The sequence below is a fragment of the Gossypium hirsutum genome, chromosome A04 (genome assembly GCF_007990345.1).
Source record: "Gossypium hirsutum isolate 1008001.06 chromosome A04, Gossypium_hirsutum_v2.1, whole genome shotgun sequence".
Classification (NCBI taxonomy): Eukaryota; Viridiplantae; Streptophyta; class Magnoliopsida; order Malvales; family Malvaceae; genus Gossypium; species Gossypium hirsutum.
In genome coordinates, this window is record NC_053427.1 from 88,834,304 (window position 1) to 88,857,243 (window position 22,940).

Genomic DNA, 22,940 nt, shown 5'->3' on the forward strand with positions numbered 1-22,940 from the left:
AAAATTTAAAAAATAAATTATATCAAATTAAAGTAAAAAAATTAAATTATAAATTTTAAGATAATAGAGGGGCTAAAAACAGAATTAATCCATCAATACTCCGGACACTGGTCTGACCTGAAACGTGTAATAAATAATAAAAATGGAAGACACGTGGCGAAAAGCGTGCTTCAAAAGTAGTCGAATTCATGTTAAGAGGAGAGATCGATGTTTGGTCTGCGCTAGCTGTCACGTTGGCTTCAAGTCAAGATTGGGTAGAAGTGTAATTACACATTTTATTTTATTATTTTTAATTCACAGTTCGGAGGATGGTCGTTTTAGGACAATCCCGACTACCTTGCCGGAAATCTAGGTGCAGACCAGACTTCATCATTGACTCAAACGCAAATTTTGGTTGATTTTGTCAACTTTTAATTTTATTTATATATTATTAGGTTGATTTGCCGCAGTAATTAAGGCTAATTAAAAATTTATGTGATCACTAAAATTAAAGACAAAGCTATAGGATATGTTACCGTGTAACCCAGTCGAACTTGGATAGTGACAATTCAAGTTTAACTTCAACTTAAAATTGGTTACTCGTTAACCAATTTTCATACGAGCTCATTCATAATTAATAAAATTTTAATTTTATACTTAAAAAGCTTAACTAAACTCATAGACCATTTGAATCGATGCTCAAAATTGATCCGACTCGAACTCGACAATAATTACCAAATCAAATTCGATTTTAAAAAAAAATCGAACTCAGAATAATAATTTACAAACATTGATGCGTTTGTTTACATCCCTAAAAACCACTCTTACCACTTTCGGTAGTCCACCTCCATGGTGAAAAACACACACTTCATCCCAAATGAAAGCGACTAAATGCAAGAAAGAGTTGGGTGAAGAGATCCCAACACCCAATACAATAACCCACAATAGTATTCCCATGAACCATATTAAACCTAGCTCCCCCGGTGGGCAAAGATTTCTAAATCCAGCCCCATCTGAATTTAAATCAAAACATATGAAAATAAATTAATAATTTTAACATATATTTTAAATTTCAATCGTAAAATACATAAATATTAATATAATTATATTTTTATTAATTTATTATTTTTAAAATAATAAAATGAATTCTCTATGGTCAAGCCCCTAACCTAACACTTCTAAACCAAATCAAATTAAAAATAAATCAATTTATTAATCTGAAAACCGAAAAATCCGCTTAGATTGGGGTAAAACTATAATGAATTTTGCAATACAGTTGAATTTATCAATATAATCCAATATCTTTATTATACTAATCTAAAATATTATCTATGTTCTAGATCTAGAAAATGAAATGGTTTGATGGTTAAAATATTGTTAAAATATAAATAGGCAATTACACCTTAACTGAAGCCCTCCGTATATGTGTATGTATAAGGCTTGGCTAAGACTTAGAATGGTAGGTTTTTGTTCTATCAACAAGTCAACCTTCAGGCTTCTATATATTGCTGTTCAAAGTATATTTAATAACCCCTTCCATCTCTCAACTCAACTCAACTCTATATATTGACTCAGCAATTACACCTTAACTGAAGCCCTCCCCATATGTGTATAATATAAGGCTTGGCTAAGACTTAGAATGGTAGGTTTTTGTTCTATCAACAAGTCAACCTTCAGGCTTCTATATATTGTTGTTCAAAGTATATTTAATAACCCCTTCCATCTCTCCACTCAACTCAACTCTATATTTTGACTCAGCAATATCAAGCATCAAAGCACATCAACTCTATAAATCAAGCATGTGCAATCAAGTCCGGTATGTCTCAGAGTTCTATATGTTTTAGGTTCATCCATGTATTCAGCAAGATCTTTACATACATACATATTTACATGCATACATACATAAATTACATATATATTAGTACATGCAGGATGTTGCAAAATGGTATCGATTTCTCATCAGAACCTACAAACTTCCTTTAGACAGATTAAAAGTTTGTAGAATTCATGTACCTATTTTGCTTCGTCTGCTCTCTTTGCAGGGTACAGAAGGCATGTCTTAGCATCGATTCTTGCAGTTTTTTCTTCCTTGTGTGTCACTGTTGACCTGCATAGATCAGTGTATCGGATGATACTGAGTAATACCTCGTCTTGGTGGCAACTTCCGTAAAATGAAAAGGACCAAAATTGAAGGTAATATCTCCACCAACTGCCCAATAAAAGAAAACAAAACGAAAAGAGAAAGTTTCTGAGGATAGTTGAACGCCATCTTTGTAATGAACATTAAGAAACAACATTAAAATACTTACATATATATATATCATCAATTTCAGTAATTCCTCTCCATTTTGGTAGCAAAATAGAAAAAAAGTTCAGTCAGTTTTCTTTCAATTTCCCCTATTTTAGAGAGCTACATATATATATACTTGTTCAACAGAGAAACCTAGAAGTTAGCCTCTAGCCTTTTATATAAACATAAGCAGTTAAAAGAAAGAGAAAAGAATTAGCAAGACATGAAGAAAATATTATTAACTGTACTCTCAGGTAAAATTATTATCCCTAAAGTTCGAGAACTAGTTTACAAATAATGATAATAAAGTCGCAACTCACAACTGCATCTAAAAATTTCTTCCACATAACAATCTGATGGCAAAGTCTTATAAATTGCTTACAAAATTTATTGAAATATGCATTAAATTTAGCAGCAAAATAAACAAGGAAACAAGGAAGTGGCAATCTTCTCAGTTTTCCTATGGCAATGAAAAGGGTTAAGCAACCTCCACACTGAATTTCAATATGATTGTTTCAATCATGAGAAACTTAGAAACATGAAGAAATATTTATTAAACATACCAGGTAATATATGAAGTTTAGAACTGGATGGTTCAGAACATTAAGATCAGCAGCTTTATCAAATGCATCAAAGCACATCTAAAACAAAAATTAACAATGGAGCTCAAATTAGCAAACGCTTTGGACAAACATCATCATAGATGAGCAAAGTCCAAGATATGAAATTCAGTAAGATGCATACTACTTTATCACCATTGAATAGATCAACAATTTAAACCAACTAGCAGCTAAGGTTCAACTAAAATGCTTTCATTTTGAAACAGAAGTGCTATAACATTATGGGAAAATATCTGGTACACTGCAAGTGGAGTTTTTAGAATCCACAAGCAGAGTTAGAGGGCTGACAAGTATCATACAGAGGTATAGTAAAATATTAAAAAATAAATATTAAAAAAAAACTCGTGGAAATTTTTTAGGGTTGCTTATGCAATAAAAACAAATACACTGCCAGTGTACCAAATACTAACCCTAACAATATACATACCTAAAAGTTTCACAAAAGCCTAACAAAACGTGTAGTATTGTCAATTTGAGATTTGTAGTGTTAGTAAAGCCAGAAAGGAGATTAATAATCTACCATAATGCATCTGACTAGGAAACATGAGGAGCATATGACAGTCACATAACCAACCTGCCAAATAAAAAAAGAAATAACAATAAAAAATTGTAAATAGAAGGTCAAATTGTTGTACTTAAAAACCACATCTACTTCCAAAGTAAATATGTACTTCTTGCAGCTTATTTTGTCGCCCTTTGGACTCTACAGGGAATCGCTGCAACATTAAGAAAAGCCTGCAAGGATTGAACTTATTACATATACATATACATATACATATACATATACATATACATATACATATACATATACATATACATAGAGAGAGAGAGAGAGAGAATTTCAAGGTATATATATAGTATGGTTACAATGTTCACTTACAAATGAATGGGAGAAACTGTAATTACGGCATAAATGAAATGAATAGAACAAAAAGGGTCAGCCATAATTTTCTCTGGGAAGTACCAAATAAACATGAACTAATTTATCAGCAAAAAATAATAACTGTTCCATAACACTGTTGCCAACTGAATTATCAATGATGAGCATAGATGTTAGAATATAGGTGGTTGAGGATGTGTGGACACGTGATGTGAGAGGGACATTATCACACCTAGATAGCTCTCATGCATTTAAAACACTTAGCAACAGTACAATATATGGCAATATTACCTTCCACCATATAGTAAAAACCCAAGGGCTGCGAACAATGAGACACCTGCCCATTTACGTAAGTCAGGATCAAAAACTTCCATTCATTATTGAAATAACATGCGATTGCTATCCATAAAGGATTATTAATTACCAAGTGATTGCCCATAATAAATCTATAGAGCGTCCAAAGTTAAAAGTTAATTGTTAAATGTACTAAGGACACAACAACTACTTACCTGCAAAGAACATCTTCGATATGATGACCAAAACTGGGATATACTTCCACCATAATACCAGCCACATTGCAATCTGAAATCAATTCCACCCCCCCCCAAAAAAAAAAAAAGCAAATAGAAAAGGGAATTTTATTAACACCTCGTCACACTTCCAAAAAAAGTCAAGTATCCAACACTTAAAACATGGTTGACAAAATGACTGAAGTTGCTAGGATGAAAAAACAATGTACCGTAGGTTCAAATTTACTACTAAAATCTGCAAAAGGTGCAATTTACATCCTAGTCACTGTTCTAGTAAAGGAAATATTATCTTCTAACCTATCTAACACCTTAACAAGTTTTTTTTATGGTTTAAGTCTCATCTGACCAGCTCATGATTAATAGAGGCCAGCATCAGGGTAGCTTGTTGGCAATATTCCAGCAGAAGAAACTGTGTAACATAATAAGCAAAAGGAACCTATTGCTAAAACATAAATATGCAGTGTGCACAGGTCCAAGTCTCATTTACTATAGCATCACACATTATTTAAGTATAATATAATTAATGAGAAGTTCCAACCAGGTTAAAGGTACTGTGAAAAGAAAATCTAAAAAAGAATGGTTAAAGGTCAGAGCACTAATTGCCAAAGGAACAAAGTGCTAACAGAAATGGAATACTGAAGCACTATTAGCCATCCAACTCCATTGCTGAAGCATCTTAGATGTGATGTCTCAAAATCATGACTAACAACAGTTGGACAAGAGTACAGCTAAAAAAGAGAAGAGGACAAATTGAAACATAAAACACAAGCCATTTCATTTATCGTTTTAGTATATTGATAGCTGGGACTATAAATGTAGGTGCCAAACTCAACTGACTTAATGGAGGCAATAGCTATGAGAAAGAACTTCAGAGTATGACATAACAACCAACACCAAGAAACTTCTGACAGAAGATAACAGGTTTAACTTATTAGAGGTTTATATAACATATGAATGAAAAGAGGCACAAATGCCTTGTACCTTAAATAGAATTGCGCTAACAATTGGCATAATAACTGAAGTTTGATAGAAAACAGGTACAGGAATAGAACAAACTACTTATTCACAAGAAATAAGGAGGTGACTCAAGGTATACTGTAGCAAGTTCGTACCTTCAAATGTAAAAATTATTCTGGACATATGCAGCAAAGTGGTCCTAAACAGACCAATTTTAACCATCCCAAATTTGCCTTTTTACTTGTTGCTAAAATGTGTCTTTTGTCTTTAATTAAAGACCCCAAACCCCAATATTTATCTCATAAATATGAAAAAGTTCTTTAATTGGACCCTTGAGTATTACCTAGCTTGATTCTCATATAATGAAAGAACTAAAACAGATATTAGTCTACCGCAATCTTGTCACGTGGAGGACGATATTTAGACTCTCCCTCCAAGGAGAAGGATGAAAAATAAACATTAGCTAAATAAATAATTAAGCAAAACTATATACGACCGCTGTTTTTTTACAGAACATGACTAGCTTCCATTTTCCAATAGAAATAATACAACTTCAAATTCCTTTCTGTACGCACTTATAGAAATAATAGAGCATATGTTTCACCTGAATGGAATAAACTGCCACATTTATTGTAAAGAAAATTGGCCTCAGTCCATCAGTTGACTCGGCACGTGCCTGTTTTAAGATGGGCAGAGTTTAGATAAAGCTAAGTAATTCAAAACAAGATAGACCAGGGCCGCAAGGCAAACTTTCAAATAAGCTAACCTGGTAGTAGATCTCAGCCCAAAACAAAACCAAAAGTGCATATGTCGTGAAGAACACTAGACTTGGCATGTCCAGCAAGATGTGTCGAACGATCTAAACAAAAATGAAAGTAAGCTACCTTAAGCAACAAATTTTGAATCATTGAAGCCCGAGTATATATAAAAAAGAAAACAAAATGCGCAATCATTTATCACAAACCTCTGGATGTAAGTCCTGCACATTCCGCCTGAAAATAAAAACTAGCCCACGAACTGTCATATGAACAAAAGCACGATAAATACACCAGAATAAGAATAAGTATAAGAATCCGCGAAAAAAAGTGATAAACAAAAATTTCCTGATACAAACCCCCATTCACAAGAAAATTTAGAAAATGGAAGACCTTCTGCGTGGTCCAACCGAATTCGGGAACTCTCAATTGTATCCGTACCAATTGAACCTATAAACATTAACAAATAAACGAGTTAAGAACAAAGATGGTAGCAATTAATCGCTAAAGAGAATCTTCATACATTATATAAAAGTACTACTAAAAAATAATCTTTACTGTAAGCTATCATCATGCATCAATGTTCCTAGGCAACTCGATCAAACAGAGATAAACCCTAATTACTTACAAACAAAAAGAAAATAAAAGAGGAACGGAAAAGAAAGGGAAGGAGAGGCCGTACGAGAGCAATGACGGCGACGAGGCCATAAAGGGCGGTGAGAATGTGAAAAATGCGGTCCTGCCAGAGCGGTGAATCGTTAATGTCGTGCCACCAATTGGATTCGCCGTTCAGATTGTACGGTATCACCGCCTCGTCGACGCCGTAAAGACCCATCAAAATCTCTCTCTCTCTCTTTCTGGTGTTTTTTTTTAATTGAATTTCCAAATTTAAAAATAATGAAAGCCGAAGCAAACAAACACCGCCGGCGCGAAACAAGGTGGTTTTTAATTTCATGTGGAGGGTACCGGCAATACCCGGTAACAAACTTGCACGATGACCGCATTTCTCATCTTACGTGTCGTTTCAAATGATCGCCACTTCACGCGCTAACACCACGTGGCATGGCAGATATGCTATGGGCAAAATGAATGACGCCTATATAATATATACTAAAGGTGATTGTGACTAGACTTGTTGAGTTACGTTCAAAATTTATAAAGGATTTTTAAAAATAGTAAAAAAAAAATTAATATAGTATATTTATAGTTAATTATTAAATTGTCATAAAAAAACATAAAATTATTTATTACATATAATTAATTTAAATTAATTTTTATATATTATGTAATTTATAATACATAAAAATTAAATTTATAGTAATATATAATATTATTATAATATAAATATTAAAAAATTTAAAATAACAATATAAGTTAATTAAATAAATATAAATATATATTTTTTAAATTTAAAAAAATAATATGAATGAGTCCAAAATAGGCTTTAGTTAACCACTTACAAATATGAGCATGTTTAGGTAAAATTTTAGGCCTATATTTAGGGTCGAGCTTGGTTAAAGTAAACATAAAGTGTGTTAATATCATGCTTAGATCAATCTTGAACCTGACCCGAATCGACCCATGAACACCTCTAGTTTGATTTAAGTTGACTTGGTTTTATGTAATTGTATTAAGAATTTGGTTTATATATTTGTATGACTTTATTAATTTTAGAATATATTTTTTATTAATATGTTCTATTTGGGTATTTTATTTTTTCCTTTAATTATTAAAAAATTATTAAATTTATTATTTTATAGATAATTTTTTTATTGAAATAGATATGGTTTAACATTAAATTTATAATTAATGATATTAGTATGCATAATAAGTCATGTTTAATAATTTGTATTAAGTATAATACTACGTATTATTAAATCCACATATTATGTGATTATTATTTTATATTATCATTAAATTTAAATTTTATAGATTTTAAAAATTATTATTTTATATATTTGTAGTGTTTAAAAATATTTTATAATTTAACATAAGAATCTATTGTTAATTATTTTTGCTATTAATAAATTTTTAATAATACATTATAAAATAAATAATTATCATTTATTTATATTTTTTTATATCAAGTAATATCATATAATATAATTATTAATATCTATTATGATTGTTCATATATAAATTTGAAGTTTTTCAAGTTTTTGGGTTGGATTCATCTCAGATTTAAGTTAAAAATTAATTTTGAACTCGAATGCTTATAAACTCAGACTTTCTCGAGCTTTTGAAATTTTTTAATTTTAAGTTTTCTCGAACTCGAATGTCGTTACGAGTTCGGACTTATTTTTCTAACTCTATCGACCCATAAAATATTATTGTTTTTTTATTTTCAAAATATCAATCCTCGTTCTAACATTTTTTTTTTTACTTCTTAATTTCAATAACAAATCACTGTGTGTGTCACGCTAATTCCTTGACAGTCGCACCATGCTGGCAAAGAAGGGGCATCAGATTCTTTGTTTATATAAAGAAAAATGGAATATAACTTTCTTTTTTCTTTTTGTACGAAAGGGTATAACTTGTTTTAACATACAAGAAAACAACATCATATCATGTGTGTAGAGAATTTGGGTTTATACTTTGGTTCAAATTGCTCTAAATTCTTGTACTTTTCATACATTTAGATTTTAGTCCCTATAACTTTCTCTATTTTTTTATATTTAAAAATGTAAATCTAACTATTAACATTGTTATATATCATCCTTTGCATGGTTACCACGCAAAAGGCAAAACCAAAAAAGGGCTGCTTTGAAAGGGGACAAAAATAAATAATAAATTGTAATGTATCAAAGTACAATTTTACTATCGTATCAACTTGTGATTTCATAAAATTTGAAGGGACTATATACTGAATTTATCATTTTTGATTGACCAAGGCCATTGTTTTTATTTATTCGGTCTTTGGTCATGTTACCAAGTGAGTACTTTATTGTTTCAAAATTGTTACGCTAGAGAATTTAACATAACTATAATAGTTTTCAGCAATTAGAGGGATTAAATTCTTAAAAAAACAAAGTAATTGGACTAAATTTCAAATATATAAAGAGTACAGTGAAAAGATAATTAATGTCTTTTATCAATTGTACATAATTTTAATTAGTGTAATAACAAATTTAATTCTTCATGTCTACATGTTTAACCTCAACATCAACACATTTACACAAACATTGCTGATAAACCGAGACTACATTGACAAAATATCTAAACTTTGAGATCTAAATTTGTTATTACACCAATCAAAATCGTGTACAATCGACGGAAAACATCAACATCAAAACTAACTATCTTTAATCACTCGTTTTCGAAATTTACAAAAAAAATCTTTTTACATACTCAAAGAATATGTTAGCCTTATACTTTGCTTACTCTCTGGTTTATGAATTTTAAGATATAAAAGCACAAATTAATTATCAAGTTGGTTTGTAGAATTGGTCATTGGAGCATATTGTTCTAAAGATAAGTGAGCAATGCCTAACAGTGGGTTCCGTGGAATTTTGTTTAACAGGTTACTAATTAAACTATATATATATAGTTATATCTATGTTGATATTCATGTTATTTCTCGATATTTCGAGGTATTATATATTAATATAATTTTTTATTTTATAAGTTTTTTTAATAATTTTATTCATTTGTATTTATATTATTTTTCATGTTTTTTTAACTATTTATTCATTTATTAATTTATTTCATATTTTTTTATTATTTATCCGTAGTGGTTTGATATAAAAAAATTGTATTTTCATATTGTGTTCATGTTATATTTTTTTTTCCTTTTCATAATTTTCAAAATTTTAATTCGATTTTAGGAAAATGCCGAAAATAATTTCTAATATATGAGTTTTAGGTTTTCTTTTTATGATTAATTATTAATTTTCTTGTTATGTTTACAGAAAGATTGACACTCCGGAACGACGTAAAGACTTCAATCTTCTCTTTTTATACGTTTTATATGATTTTACGTGTTTAATATTTAATTTATATTTTACAATATTATATTTTTAATTGCAGCAATTAACGTAAAATAATATTTTTATTTGAATTGTTGGATATAATTAAAATATATTAACTTATCCAAAAATTATAATAGAAAATTTTCAAATAATAATTAACATTATTAATTCTATTTAAATAATAACTCTATTTTATATCAAGAAAATTAACATAGATAAATTAAATATTATAATTATTTTTAAATGTAAATTGAGTAATTCGATGGAAAATAAATGATATTATCATTAGTTTAATTTTTTTCTAAATTCGTACTTATATATATTATTGATTATAAATATTTGTTAATATATTTATTTCTTGGATAAATTTTAAAATTGTAATTTTTTTATAGAAATATATATGGGTTTTAATTTATTTTTCAAAATAGTATAAAAATGACTAATTTATTTATTATATGTCTTAGTAAGATAAAATTGTTATGATATAACAATTTTTATAGTTTTTGGAAATTAAATTAAAATCAAATAAAAATTCATATATAAATTTAAAATTTATTGTCTAAGAAAAAATGGTTTAAATAGTTGATAATGAGATTAATAAAAACGGTTAAAATATGTTATCAGTCCTTGTACTTCTACATAATTTGAAATTTAATTCTTGTACTATAAAAGTTAACAGTTTAATTTAAAGATCTTAGTCCAATTATTATCGTTGTTGGTAGTTTCACTCAAAATTTGTCAACTTAATATGTTTATTTTTCGTCAATCATGTATCACATCAAATGAGGATAGCCTAGTGAACATGTCAAATTGACAACTTTTGACAAAAAAATACTAAAAATGTTAAAGTTTTGGCTAAGATTTTTAAATTTGAAAAGTAGGGCTTAATTTTTATCTTTTGTAAGTGTATGGATTAAACATTAAATTTTGTCAAAGTAAAAGGACTAACAACAGAATTTAACCATTGAAAAACATCTTAAACCAATCAATTCAACATGACATCATTAGGAGAAAAAAAAAACCAGAACCATTTAAATAATCTTTATGATTAATTAATTAATTAATTTTCAGGGAAGACACCACAGAAGGAAATTTCTCATGAAGAGGAGAAAGGTAAAGTTTTCAGTCTACACTTTCCATATTGGTTAAAATATGCTATTAGTCCCCATACTTCTATAAAATCTGGGATTAGTCTTTATATTTTAAAATTCCTACTTTTTCAATTTAAAAATCCTACCCCGGCCATTATCATCGTTGGTAGTTTCTTTTAAAATTTCTTAACATATTTGTTTTTATTCAATTATATGCCACGTGAATTGAGGGCAACGTAATCAACATGCTAATTTGACAAATTTTGACGGAAAATGCTTATGATTTTAATGATTGGATTGAGATTTCTAAATCTAAAAAAAAGTAAGACTTGATTTTTTTAAACTTTTCAATGATAGAGGCTAAATCTCCAATTTTATCAAAATAGAGGGACTAACAACATATTTTAACCTTCCATAAATATTATTTTTTCTTAAAGGCATATTAATATTAATATTATAAAATATAATATTTATTTTTGAAGACTAAAAAAATGCTAATATTGGTTAATTTATTTTTTATTTCAATTGTATAATTTTTATTTATTTATTTTAGACATGGAAATAGAGGACGAATCTCGCGATGAGAAAGGTAAATACATCAATCTACACCCTTTTGTACATTAATATTATTTTTTTATATAAATTTTTAAAATGATTTTTGATCTCAACACTTTAAACAAAATAAAGAATTATATAAATTATTAAGAAAAAAAGAAAGTATGTATTATATGATTTTATCTTACAATAAACTAAATCTGTTCAATGATCGGGTTAGTTATTTAAACTAGAAGGTTCATCTAAAATTTGGGAGAGTTTAGACAAAATATTAGATCCGAAAAATATGTTTAGATAAAAAAAAGTAAGCTCGTTTAAAATATAGGTCAACCTCGAGCTCAAACATTTAAAGCCCAGCCTATTTTCTAAGTTTGTAATATATTATATTATATTATATTTATATATTATGTATTTTGTAAGATATTTAAATCTACATTAATATATAATAGGGATAATATATATCAGGCACATGAATTTGACAACTTGTATTTATTTAGTATCTAAACTTGAAAAACGCAGACGAACTTTGTACTTTTTTTTAGGTACCTAACCAACACCATTAAAATACGTTGATGTGGTATTGACACCCAATAGCATAGTGATACGTGGCAGTCTTACATTTCGGCATGTGAGAATAATTTTTTTTTTAAATTTTGTCATATATTAAAATATGATGTCGTCATATGTCACTATGTTATTGGTCGTCAATATTGCGTTAGAGTATTTTAACATGTGTACCTAAAAAATATCAATTTTAAAAAAAAATACCAAATAGGTATAAGTTGTCAAGTTTAGGTATTATAGTGTATATATATATTATTCTGATGTTATACAATATAATATAATATTTTTATTTTAGATATCGACGTGTGTTCTGAAGATGGACCTGAAGAGCCATCGGAAGGTAAGGATTTAATCTACACTTTTCTAGAATATATATCCTTGAATATTATTGAAATTAATCTCGAGTAATAATTATGCAATAATTATCATTATATTATTTTAAAGATTTGATTATTATCTTTAGTATGGAGGTTGGTACAACCCGACTCCTCTAAAATGAAAATTTTTTATTTAAATTATTTTATTTTTTAAAATTTAAATTAGCAAGATAAAATTACAATTTAATCTCTAACATTTTATTTCAGAAATAATTGTGCATTTTGAAGACCAACACCAACATAAAGGGGAAGGTAAGGATTTAATCTACACTTTTTTTCATATTAATACTGGTCAATATGATCGGTGAAGTCAGGAAATTTTTTCTAGAGGTCGAAATTAAATTGTAATTTTTAATATAGTAAAAAATTACAATTTCACCATTTTAATAGTCTATCATTTTAGGGGGATCGGGGCCCTACCAACCCCTACCTATGCCCCTGGTTAATACTTTTTATTTCAATTTGTATCAAATTATATATATTTTATTTCCCAAAAATATATTAACCAATATATTATACATGAAAAACGAACCTGATTTTTTATAAAATTATTATTAAAAATTTTATTTAATGAAATTAGTACGAAATTTTTATTAATTATTTTTTAAATTTATTAATTAAAGAACTTATTTTAAACCAAAAAATTTTAAACAATTATTTTATTTTTTATTTGTTTATTTTAGATGCAGCATCTTCAAAGGATATACTTGGCGATAAGAAAGGTAAAAATTTTAATTTACACTTTTTATATAAATACACGTATAATTTTTGGTATGGCAACACCTTTGAAGGACAAAGGAAAAGATGAAAACAAAGGTAAAAACTTTAATGTGCACTTAATTAATATTGGTTAATATATGATTTTTTTGGGATAATTTTTAAATTTTATCTTGATTAAATATTTAACTTAATTAATTTAGATGATTTATTTATTTATTTATTTTAAACAAATCAGTTTAATATAATGCTATTGGGAAAATAATTAAATGATTTATTTGTTTGTTTTTATTTTAGGTATGGCAATAACAGGTCCAGAGGAAAAATGTAATGAAGAATCGAAAAGTAAAAACTCTAACCTATATGTCTAAAAAGTAAATTATTTTAGTCGAATTTACATTGTTAAAAATTTGAATTAAAATTATCATGTCATATTACATATTAAATCAAAAATAAAAATAAAAATTGCTTAACTAGGTGAAGATGAAATTATTTTAAAAAAAACATATTTTAGACAAATCAGTTTAATATGATATCATTGGAGAAAATAATTAAATGATTTATTTATTTATCTGTTTTTATTTTAGGTATGACTACAGGTTTGGAGAAAAAACGTGATGAAGAACAGAAAGGTAAATACCTTAATCTACACGTCTAAAAAAATAAATTATTTTAGCCGAATTTATGTTGTTAAAAATTTGAATTGAAATTCTCATATCATATTGCATATTAAATCAAAAATAAAAATGTTTTAACTAGGTGAAGATGAAATTATTTAAAAAAATATTAAACAAATCAATTTAATATGGTATCACTAGAGAAAATAATTGAATGATTTATTTATTTATCCATTTTTATTTTAGGCACAGGTTCGGAAGAAAAACGAAATGAGGAATCGAAAAGTAAAGACCTTAATCTACATGTGTAAAAAATAATTTATTTTAGCCAATTTTACATTGTTAGAGAAAATAATTGAATGATTTATTTATTTATTTATTTATTTATTTATTTATTTATCCATTTTTATTTTAGATACGACTACAAGTTTGGAAGGAAAACGCAATGAAGAACGGAAAAGTAAGGAACTTAATCTACATGTCCAAAAATTATATTAATTTAGCCGAATTTACATTGTTAGCTAAAAATAATTGAATGATTTACTTTTTTATTTATCCGTTTTTATTTTAGGTACGGCCACAGGTTCGGAAGAAAAACGTAATCAAGAACTGAAAAGTAAAGACTTTAATCTACACATTTAAAGAATAAATTATTTTGGCCGAATTTATATTGTTATAGAAAATAATTGAATGATTTATTTATTTATTTATCCATTTGTTTTTTTTTATTTTAGGTACGACTACAAGTTTGGAAGAAAAACGTAATGAAGAATCAAAAAGTAAAGACCTTAATCTACGCGTCTAAAGAATAAATTATTTTAGTCGAATAAATAGTTTAAGTAGGTGATGATGAAATTATTAAAATAAATACTTTTTAAATAAATCAATTTAATATGATATCACTAGATAAAATAATTAAATGATTTATTTATTTATTTATTTTTTAAATAAAATTTTTATCTAATTTTACACCGTTAAAATTTTGAATTATGATTAAAATTATGGCATATTAATTAACAAAATGTATTTTATATTTTTAAAATATTGTTTAACTTGTTGAGAATTAAATTATTAAAAAAATATTTTAAACAAATCAGCTCAATATAATATCACTATAAAAAATAATCAGACTGTTTAATTATCTGTTTATTATTTTACGTATAGGAACACGTCCGGAAGAATCGAAAAGTAAGAACCCTAACCTATACATTTTTTCATCAAATTCGTTTAATATATATTTTATGATGATAAATTTTAAAATTATATATGAATTTTGATTAAATTTATTTTAATTTTTAACTAATACATTTTTTTTAAAAATTTTTTAGGTAAGAGATCACCTTTCAAGGAGAAACATGAAGATCCAATGAAAGGTAAAACTTTAATATACATTTACATCAATATTGGTTAATATATGTTTTTGGGGAATGAATTTTTGAAATTACACATGAAGTTGTTATAGAGGCATCCACACATTTATTAAAAAAACATATTTTAAACAATTTAATTTATTATGATATTTTTGGAGAAAATAATTAAATGATTTATTTATTTGTTTGTTTACGAATACTGATTCGAAGGAAAAACGTAATGATGAATCGAAAGGTAAAAATTTTAACCTACATGTTTAAAAAATAAATTATTTTAGTCGAATTTACATTGTTAAATATTTGAATTAAAATTCCCACCTCATATTGCATATTAAATAAAAAAATTTGTTAAAATAAACATTTTTTAAACAAATAGTTTAAAACGATATCGTTGGATAAAGTAATTAAATGTTTTATTTGTTTGTTTTTATTACGGCAACAGATTCAAAGAAAAAACTTCATGAAGAATCGAAAGGTAAAGACATTAACCTACACATCTAAAAAATAAATTATTTTAGCCAAATTTACATTGTTGGAGAAAATGATTTATTAATTTATTTACTTATCCGTTTTTATTTTAGAAACGACTACAGGTTTAGAAGAAAAACGTAATGACGAACAAAAAGGTAAAGATCTTAATCTACATGTCTAAAAAATAAATTATTTTAGTCCAATTTACATTGTTAAAATTTTGAATCAAAATTCTCATAAATCAAAAAATAAAATTAATTTTTTTTAACTAGGTGAAGATGAAATTATTTAAGAAGATCATATTTAACTAATTGTTTAATATGATATTACTAGAGAAAATAATTGAATGATTTATTTATTTATCCGTTTTTATTTTTGATACGACTATAGGTTCGGAAGAAAAACGTAATGAAGAACAGAAAGGTAAAAACCTTAATCTACACTTACATTGTTAGAGAAAGTAGTTAAATTTTTATTTGTTTGTTTTTATTTTAGTTACAGCAACAGATTCAAAGAAAAAACTTAATGAAGAATCGAAAGGTAAAGACCTTAATCTACACGTCTAAAATATAAATTATTTTAGCCAAATTTACATTGTTAGAGAAAATGATTGAATGATTTATTAATTCACTTACTTATCCGTTTTTATTTTAGAAACGACTACAGGTTTAGAAGAAAAACGTAATGAGGAACAAAAAGGTAAATACCTTAATCTACATGTCTAAAGAATAAATTACTTTAGCCGAATTTACATTGTTAAAATTTTGAATTAAAATTCTCATATCATTGCAAATTAAATCAAAAATAAAAATAAAAATGCTTTAACTAGGTGATGATGAGATTATTAGAAAAAAAAAACGAGCATATTCTAAACAAATCAGTTTAATATGATATCACTCGAGAAAATAATTAAATGATTTATTTACTTATCTATTTTTATTTTATATATGACAACAGGTCCGGAGGAAAAACCTAAAGAAGAATCGAAAGGTAAAGACGTTAATCTATACATTTAAAAATAAATTATTTTAGCTGAATACACTGTAAAAATTTTGAATTAAAATTCTCATACCACATTACATGTTAAATCAAAAATAAAAATAAAAATGGTTTAAGTAGGTGAAGATGAAATTATTAAAATAAACATATTTAAAACAAATCGGTTTAATATGATATCACTAGAGAAAATAATTAAATGATTTATTTATATGTTTTTATTTAAGGTACGACTTCAGGTTCGAAGGAAAAACGTAATGATGAACCGAAAGGTAAAAACATTTACATACACATCTAAAAAAAAATCGAATTTACATTATTAATAATTTGAATTAAAATTCTCATATCATATTGCATATTAAATAAAAAAAATGGTTTAACTAGGTGAATTTACATTATTAATAATTTGAATTAAAATTCTCATATCATATTGCATATTAAATAAAAAATAAAAATGGTTTAATTAGGTGAAGATGAAATTATTAAAATAAATATTTTTTAAACAAATCAGTTTAATATAATATCGCTAGATAAAATAATTAAATAATTTATTTTTTTATCTATTTTTATTTCAGATGCAACGGCAAGTTCAGAAGACAAACGGAATAAAAAACTGAAAGGTAAATACTTTAATCTACATATATAAAAATAGAAATTTATCCAATTTTATATTTTTTAAATATGGTTTAATTTTTTGAAGATGAATTTATTGAAATTTATTTTAAACAAATAAGTTTAATATAATATTACTATAGAAAATAATCAGAAGGTTTATTTATTTATTTTAAGTACAGAAACACGTCCGGAAGAAACGAAAAGTAAAGACCCTATCTACATTTTTTAATTAACTCCGTTTAATATATGTTTTATGGAGATAAATTTTAAAACTATATATGAATTTTGCTTAAATTTATATTATTTTTTAACTAATGCAATTTTTTTTAATTTTTTAGGTAGGACAACACTTTGGGACAAATTTAAAGATGCAATGGAAGGTAAAACTTTGGTCTACATTTATATCAATGTTGATTAATATATGTTTTTGGGAATAAAAATTTGAAATTATACATAAATTTCAATTAAATATCGTCTAAATATCCAAATATTTTCGAGATAATTATTTTACACATGAAAATTTGATTTTGTTGATCGATAGTAAACAAAATTTATCTTATAGAGACATCTACACATTTAAAAAATTAAATAAATTTAACCATTTTTATGTTATTTGAAAATTAAAATAAAAATCAAATTCTCATATTAAATATTAAATGAAATTTTCATAATTTTTCATTTTCTTTAAAAAATTATTTAACTACCCATGGATGAAATTAATACAAGAAACCTATTTTAGGTTCAATCTAAAATGATATAATTGGGATAAATTGTTTTTATAAAATAAAAAATATTATTTCCAGGGTATTTTTATTTTTTATATAAAATAATAACCCTATCGTAGACTCAATCGGACCTATCGACTCAGACGAATAATCTAACTCGTGAACAAGTTGATGTACCATATCATTGATTGATTTATTTGAAGATTTGGTTCTATTTAAATTAATTGGCTTAAATAAATTGTGTGATTCTTTTATTTTATTTTAAATTTTTTTCAAGAATATATTCAGGTAAATCCGATGTCGGTAATAAGACATTAACGAGATGGCGAGAATTGCCGCCGAGACACTACATAGTAAAAATCAAGTCATTCTGGTCACTTATCAAAAGCCTTGAAAAAAATAAACTCAAGAATTATAAATCAGATGAGTTTGAAGCCAGTGGCTTTACGTGGTATGTTTCTGAATTCGATATTTAATCTCGATTTTTCTTATCCTAAAATCGAAATCTCCTTTGCATTGTAAAAATTTTTGTAGTGTCATTTTTCTTTTTTACAAAAATAAAAGATACTATGAGAATAAAAGTAGAAATCTCTACAAGAGTAACTAAGTTAGTTTAGGGTTAAACTTATATATAGCATTTAACATTATACATACTTGCTCAAATCTTGTCTACCGCAAAATATGAACTTATTTTGTTTTATCCAAACTCATTGTTCGAGCTTGATAATTCCATCCATACCCTTTCAAATGGGTTTGGCTGGATAGCTCGATCCTTAGATAGGTTTAAATAGAAGTCTAGATCTTTATACGTTACATTGAATCTTAGCTTGAATATATATGCGTAAAAAGAAGTTGAGGTATCTATGGGTTAGAGCTAGTTGGGTTAGGGCTAGACTCATGTATGGTATCAACACCATACATAGTTACTTCTAAATATTCAAACCCGACTTGATATAGATCGAATAGGCTGTTTGGCTATGAATAGACTTAGATAAGAGAAACAATTACATATATTTGAACCTCGAATCCGGACTTGTTGGATAATAACTTTTAAATATGATTATCGCACAAAGTAATTGAACTAAATATTGAACTTAAAGCACAACAATTAACGCGATGGTGCATAATTTCTTGCAGGCATTTACTACTATACCTCAGTGTCGAGAAGGAAAGTCCACATGTCTCTCTCGGCTTGGAATTTGTGAGCTCTAAAAAATTGGACGAGGAGATTAAAGCTGTTGTGATCTTTTTCCTACATGATCAACTTAACAACAGATATTTGAGCATTCAAGGTTGGATTAATAATTCTAATTATCTTTTTAACTATATCAAATTGAATTGAATTACAATTTTTGGGGGGTCAAAAGAAATTTGACCATTATATTTGAACATTAGAATCAATTTTACCATTGGAAGGGGGGGAGGGCACTCCCGCTCCCTTGCATTCGCCCCTAACCATAAGAGAAAAATGAAATTGCTCCGTCGTAAAAAAGAAAAGAGAATATTTCGTAATGAAATATCTATTTATCTACAATGAAATGATCTTTTTGGTCTAATTTGCTTTTAGTCCTTTTTATTTTGTTGAAATTTAAGATTTAATCCTTTTTAATTTGGTTTAGTAGGTTATTATCATTTAAGTGATGACATAAAAATTTTTACCGGTGGAAATTCAATTCACCAAGTTTAACCAACGATGAATTTACATGTCACTAGAATGATTATGTCTGTTTTAAAAAAAATCATGTTAAATTTTAATGACAACAACTAATAGTTTTATTAATTTGAACTTACTAACAACATTACAAAAGTGGATGGACCATATTAAAGTGGAGAGATTAAATTCCAAACTTCAACAAAGTAAAGGGACTAAAAACCAAATTAGACACTTTTTTATGGAAATTTTCATTGCAAATCCTTTTATATTCATCTTTCTTGATAATGATGATTTAGATACCGACGTGAAGCGATTTAATGGGAAGAACAAGGAATTGAAACTTTCTCAAATAGTTCCTCCGGGATGCTTCGAAAACCCTTTGAACGGATATCTAGTGAAAGATGAATGTGCGTTTGGAGTGGAGGTTTTTGTTTTGAAAGACGAAAGCAAAACTAGGGCTTCTTTCCGAACCCTGATGAAAGAAAGCAAGAAAGTCTACACATGGAATGTGAACAGACTTTTTCTTTTGGAGACAACAAGAGGCGTATATTCAAAACCATTCACTTTTCGATCTAATTTGGAAGAAGTCTACAAATGGTTAGTTTATTTTGCCACTCATCAATCTTCAATTTTTTTTTCTAATTATGAATTTCATCTTTTTTATTTTACAAAAATTGAAAAATTAGTCCATCTACTTTAATTTGTTAGAATATGATCCTCGTACTTTACGAAACTTGAGAGTTCATGTGTTTCACTAACAAATGGACTGAATTTTTAATTTTTGTAAAGTATAAATATCAAATTCTGATGAATTAAAGTAGACAAAATATGTTCTTATTTTTTGTAAAATAGAGGGATTGAATTCAGAATTAGACCTTTTTTTCATTTTAATTATTATCTCTTATGTTATATGCATTAAAGGCTAAGTATGGGATAAAATCATAAAGTTGAGGTCTTAAGCATTTTGATGCCCCCAGTTCGAGTCTTAGTATGTGTAAATACTATGCATGGGTCTTTTATCATATTTATTTTGGATTTATGCCCTAACATGTATGATAGAGGTGTAAATGAGATACTAGTGCTCGCAAGCTACTTGAGTTTGACTAAAAGAAAAACTTGAACTCAATTTGGTAATTATGGAACTGAGCCAAATTCGAGCTTACTAATACTTAGCTCGAAAGGCTAGCAAGTCTTATCGAGTTTTTCATTTTTAATATATATTTTTATTGTATTAAATTACATTATTTCCCTTGATATATATAATTATCAAGCTAAGCTCATTGAGATTGAGCTCGTTTATATCTCTAACTTAAAAATAGATGTTCGATCTAGCTTGAATTGAGTATCAAGCTCCGAATTTTGAGTTGAGCTCAAGCTTGAGCTTGTTAGTATTCAGACTTGACTTAGCTTAATTACACCCTTAATGTATGAGTCCTATTTTAAAATATTTTCCGACTTTCGATATTTTCGTACTTATATTAATTTGATTTTAGTTATAGATATTCAGACATGTATTATTTGGTATTACATCTGTTCTGTTCAAATATATGTATATATATATATATATATATATATGCAGGAGATTACATCTATACAAAGGAATTGATGAAATGAACAACAGATACATGTCCATTTCCCTATGCCTGCTACAAAAGGGAAACCAAACCGAATTTCCTTTGGGATGGAAAATGCACCTTGAATTCAAGCTTTCTCTAACCAATCGTGATGTCAAAAAATTATCACGATCAGGTCAGTATTTGATGCATTTCGGTATATAAATTTTACGTGTCATAGGTGAATATTATATAACATACAAACAATAGGGAAGGATTTATATTTAAATAAAGATAACTTTATTTAAACATAATTAAATGTTAAAACCCTAAATTCTTAAACCCGAAATTTTAAATTCAAGAGTTATTGTTATGATTAACATTTATTATGTTTAAATAAAATTTTTAGTATTTATTAGAAGTCTTCCGCATTTTTTTTTGTTTAATTTAATGATGAATATTGGTCATGCTATTATTCATTGATGGTGCACGAGACTTATGCACCGACGATAAATCAAACATTATTTTTAACTAATAATAAATAAATGAAAAAAAATTGGCCAAAAATGAAAATGTTTGTTGATACAAGTTTAGAATTAAGCATAATTCCTTTCCAACTCTAAATAAGAGGATAAACGTGCTTCAACACGTTTGAACTCACATATTATTTCTATTTTTTTTATAAATCACAAGTGGTTTAGATAAATACTATTTTTTTAATATTTCAATATATATATATTTTTTTTGCAGGTAAAGCTTTGTTTAGTGTAGAAGATAAAGCATGGGGCTTTCCCAAGTTTATAGAATTGGAAGGTTTAAGAGGATGTGATGATATGAAAATTGAAGTAGAATTCATTAAAATGTCAATGGAAATAATTGACCAAAAGGCAAAGGCAATGGCAAAGGCAAAGGAAGAAAGTAGTCCCTGAAATAAGGCAAAGTAATATCATATAAAGAGGATATTTATATGCCTTAATATTTGAGAGTGGATTTTATGTCGGGAGATATGTTGATTTAATCTTAGAAAATACTTTATTTCAATATTCAATTCCCAATTTAATTATTATTTTTAATTATAATGGATCAGCTAATCATTACTAAAATATTTAATCCCTAATATTTAAATTTGTAAAAAATAAGTTGAATATTTGTAAATATTAAAAAAAAAGATAGAAGTTTTGTTTTAAATAATTTAGTATGTTTAAAATCGAGATTTTTTTAAAAATATTTTTAGTTGAAATATGGGTTAAAAAAGAACTTTATTAACACAACGAATTTAGGGAGACAAGTAGTGGCCTTGTTCTCCTTTGAATAGAAAAATTACGATAAAATGTTATGGAGGTCCTTATATTGAGAGTTAGATTACATTTTACCTCATTTACTCAAATGCGTAAATCAGTTCTCGTAGTTAGATCAAAGAGCAAACTAATCTTTGCTGTTAAAAACTTCATTAATTTCTATTGTTAAAAATTGGTGTGGTTGATGGAATAACCAAACAGTTACATGTGGAGTGTGATGTGTACCTCATGCTGACATACAATAACTCGTTTTTAATAGTAGAAATTGATGAAAGTTTTAATAGAATGATTAATTTGCTCTTTGATCTAATGTGTAAGAACTAATTTATCCATTTCTTTTAAGTATAAGCGATATGTA

General features: G+C 26.8%; 2 protein-coding genes and 1 long non-coding RNA gene across 19 annotated transcripts; 2 read left to right on the forward strand and 1 right to left on the reverse strand.

The window, feature by feature from the left end:
* Positions 1-684: 684 nt before the first annotated feature.
* On the reverse strand, positions 685-6,936 carry LOC121228310 (protein TOM THREE HOMOLOG 1). Of its 5 annotated transcripts, none has more exons than XR_005925864.1 (12): positions 6,694-6,934; positions 6,371-6,461; positions 6,221-6,273; positions 6,023-6,115; positions 5,861-5,932; positions 4,279-4,351; positions 4,061-4,106; positions 3,561-3,624; positions 3,410-3,463; positions 2,833-2,910; positions 1,993-2,188; positions 685-992 (listed from the first exon to the last, which is right to left on the reverse strand). XR_005925864.1 is itself a non-coding variant. In XM_041111780.1 (12 exons), the coding sequence occupies exons 1-11, from the start codon at positions 6,844-6,846 to the stop codon at positions 2,039-2,041; spliced, it is 825 nt and encodes a 274-aa protein (XP_040967714.1). In that variant the 5' UTR covers positions 6,847-6,936; the 3' UTR covers positions 685-992; positions 1,993-2,038. The 5 variants fall into 5 exon arrangements, 4 of the variants coding, with proteins under 4 accessions (XP_040967714.1, XP_040967715.1, XP_040967713.1 ...); XM_041111780.1 differs by having other exon boundaries at positions 1,993-2,086; positions 6,694-6,936; XM_041111781.1 differs by lacking the exon at positions 685-992 and adding an exon at positions 2,289-2,320 and having other exon boundaries at positions 1,782-2,188; positions 6,694-6,936.
* Positions 1,651-2,315, forward strand: LOC121228311 (uncharacterized). The gene is made up of 2 exons (XR_005925865.1): positions 1,651-1,795; positions 2,022-2,315. It is a non-coding gene; the product is annotated as an uncharacterized lncRNA (long non-coding RNA).
* Positions 6,937-9,444: 2,508 nt separating the features above from the next.
* LOC121228312 (neurofilament medium polypeptide) lies at positions 9,445-22,350 on the forward strand. 13 transcript variants are annotated; one of them, XM_041111782.1, is made up of 29 exons: positions 9,445-9,531; positions 9,920-9,942; positions 11,051-11,092; positions 11,624-11,659; positions 12,485-12,529; positions 12,774-12,818; positions 13,250-13,288; positions 13,581-13,628; positions 13,871-13,915; positions 14,147-14,185; positions 14,316-14,360; positions 14,472-14,516; positions 14,635-14,679; positions 15,065-15,088; positions 15,229-15,273; positions 15,713-15,745; positions 15,852-15,896; positions 16,132-16,164; positions 16,237-16,281; positions 16,396-16,440; positions 16,699-16,731; positions 16,965-17,009; positions 17,313-17,357; positions 17,691-17,732; positions 18,366-18,528; positions 19,215-19,369; positions 20,028-20,328; positions 21,311-21,480; positions 22,035-22,350. In XM_041111782.1, the coding sequence occupies exons 1-29, from the start codon at positions 9,494-9,496 to the stop codon at positions 22,211-22,213; spliced, it is 1,938 nt and encodes a 645-aa protein (XP_040967716.1). In that variant the 5' UTR covers positions 9,445-9,493; the 3' UTR covers positions 22,214-22,350. The 13 variants fall into 13 exon arrangements, with proteins under 13 accessions (XP_040967716.1, XP_040967717.1, XP_040967718.1 ...); XM_041111783.1 differs by having other exon boundaries at positions 16,408-16,440; XM_041111784.1 differs by having other exon boundaries at positions 15,864-15,896.
* The last annotated feature ends 590 nt before the right edge of the window (positions 22,351-22,940 follow it).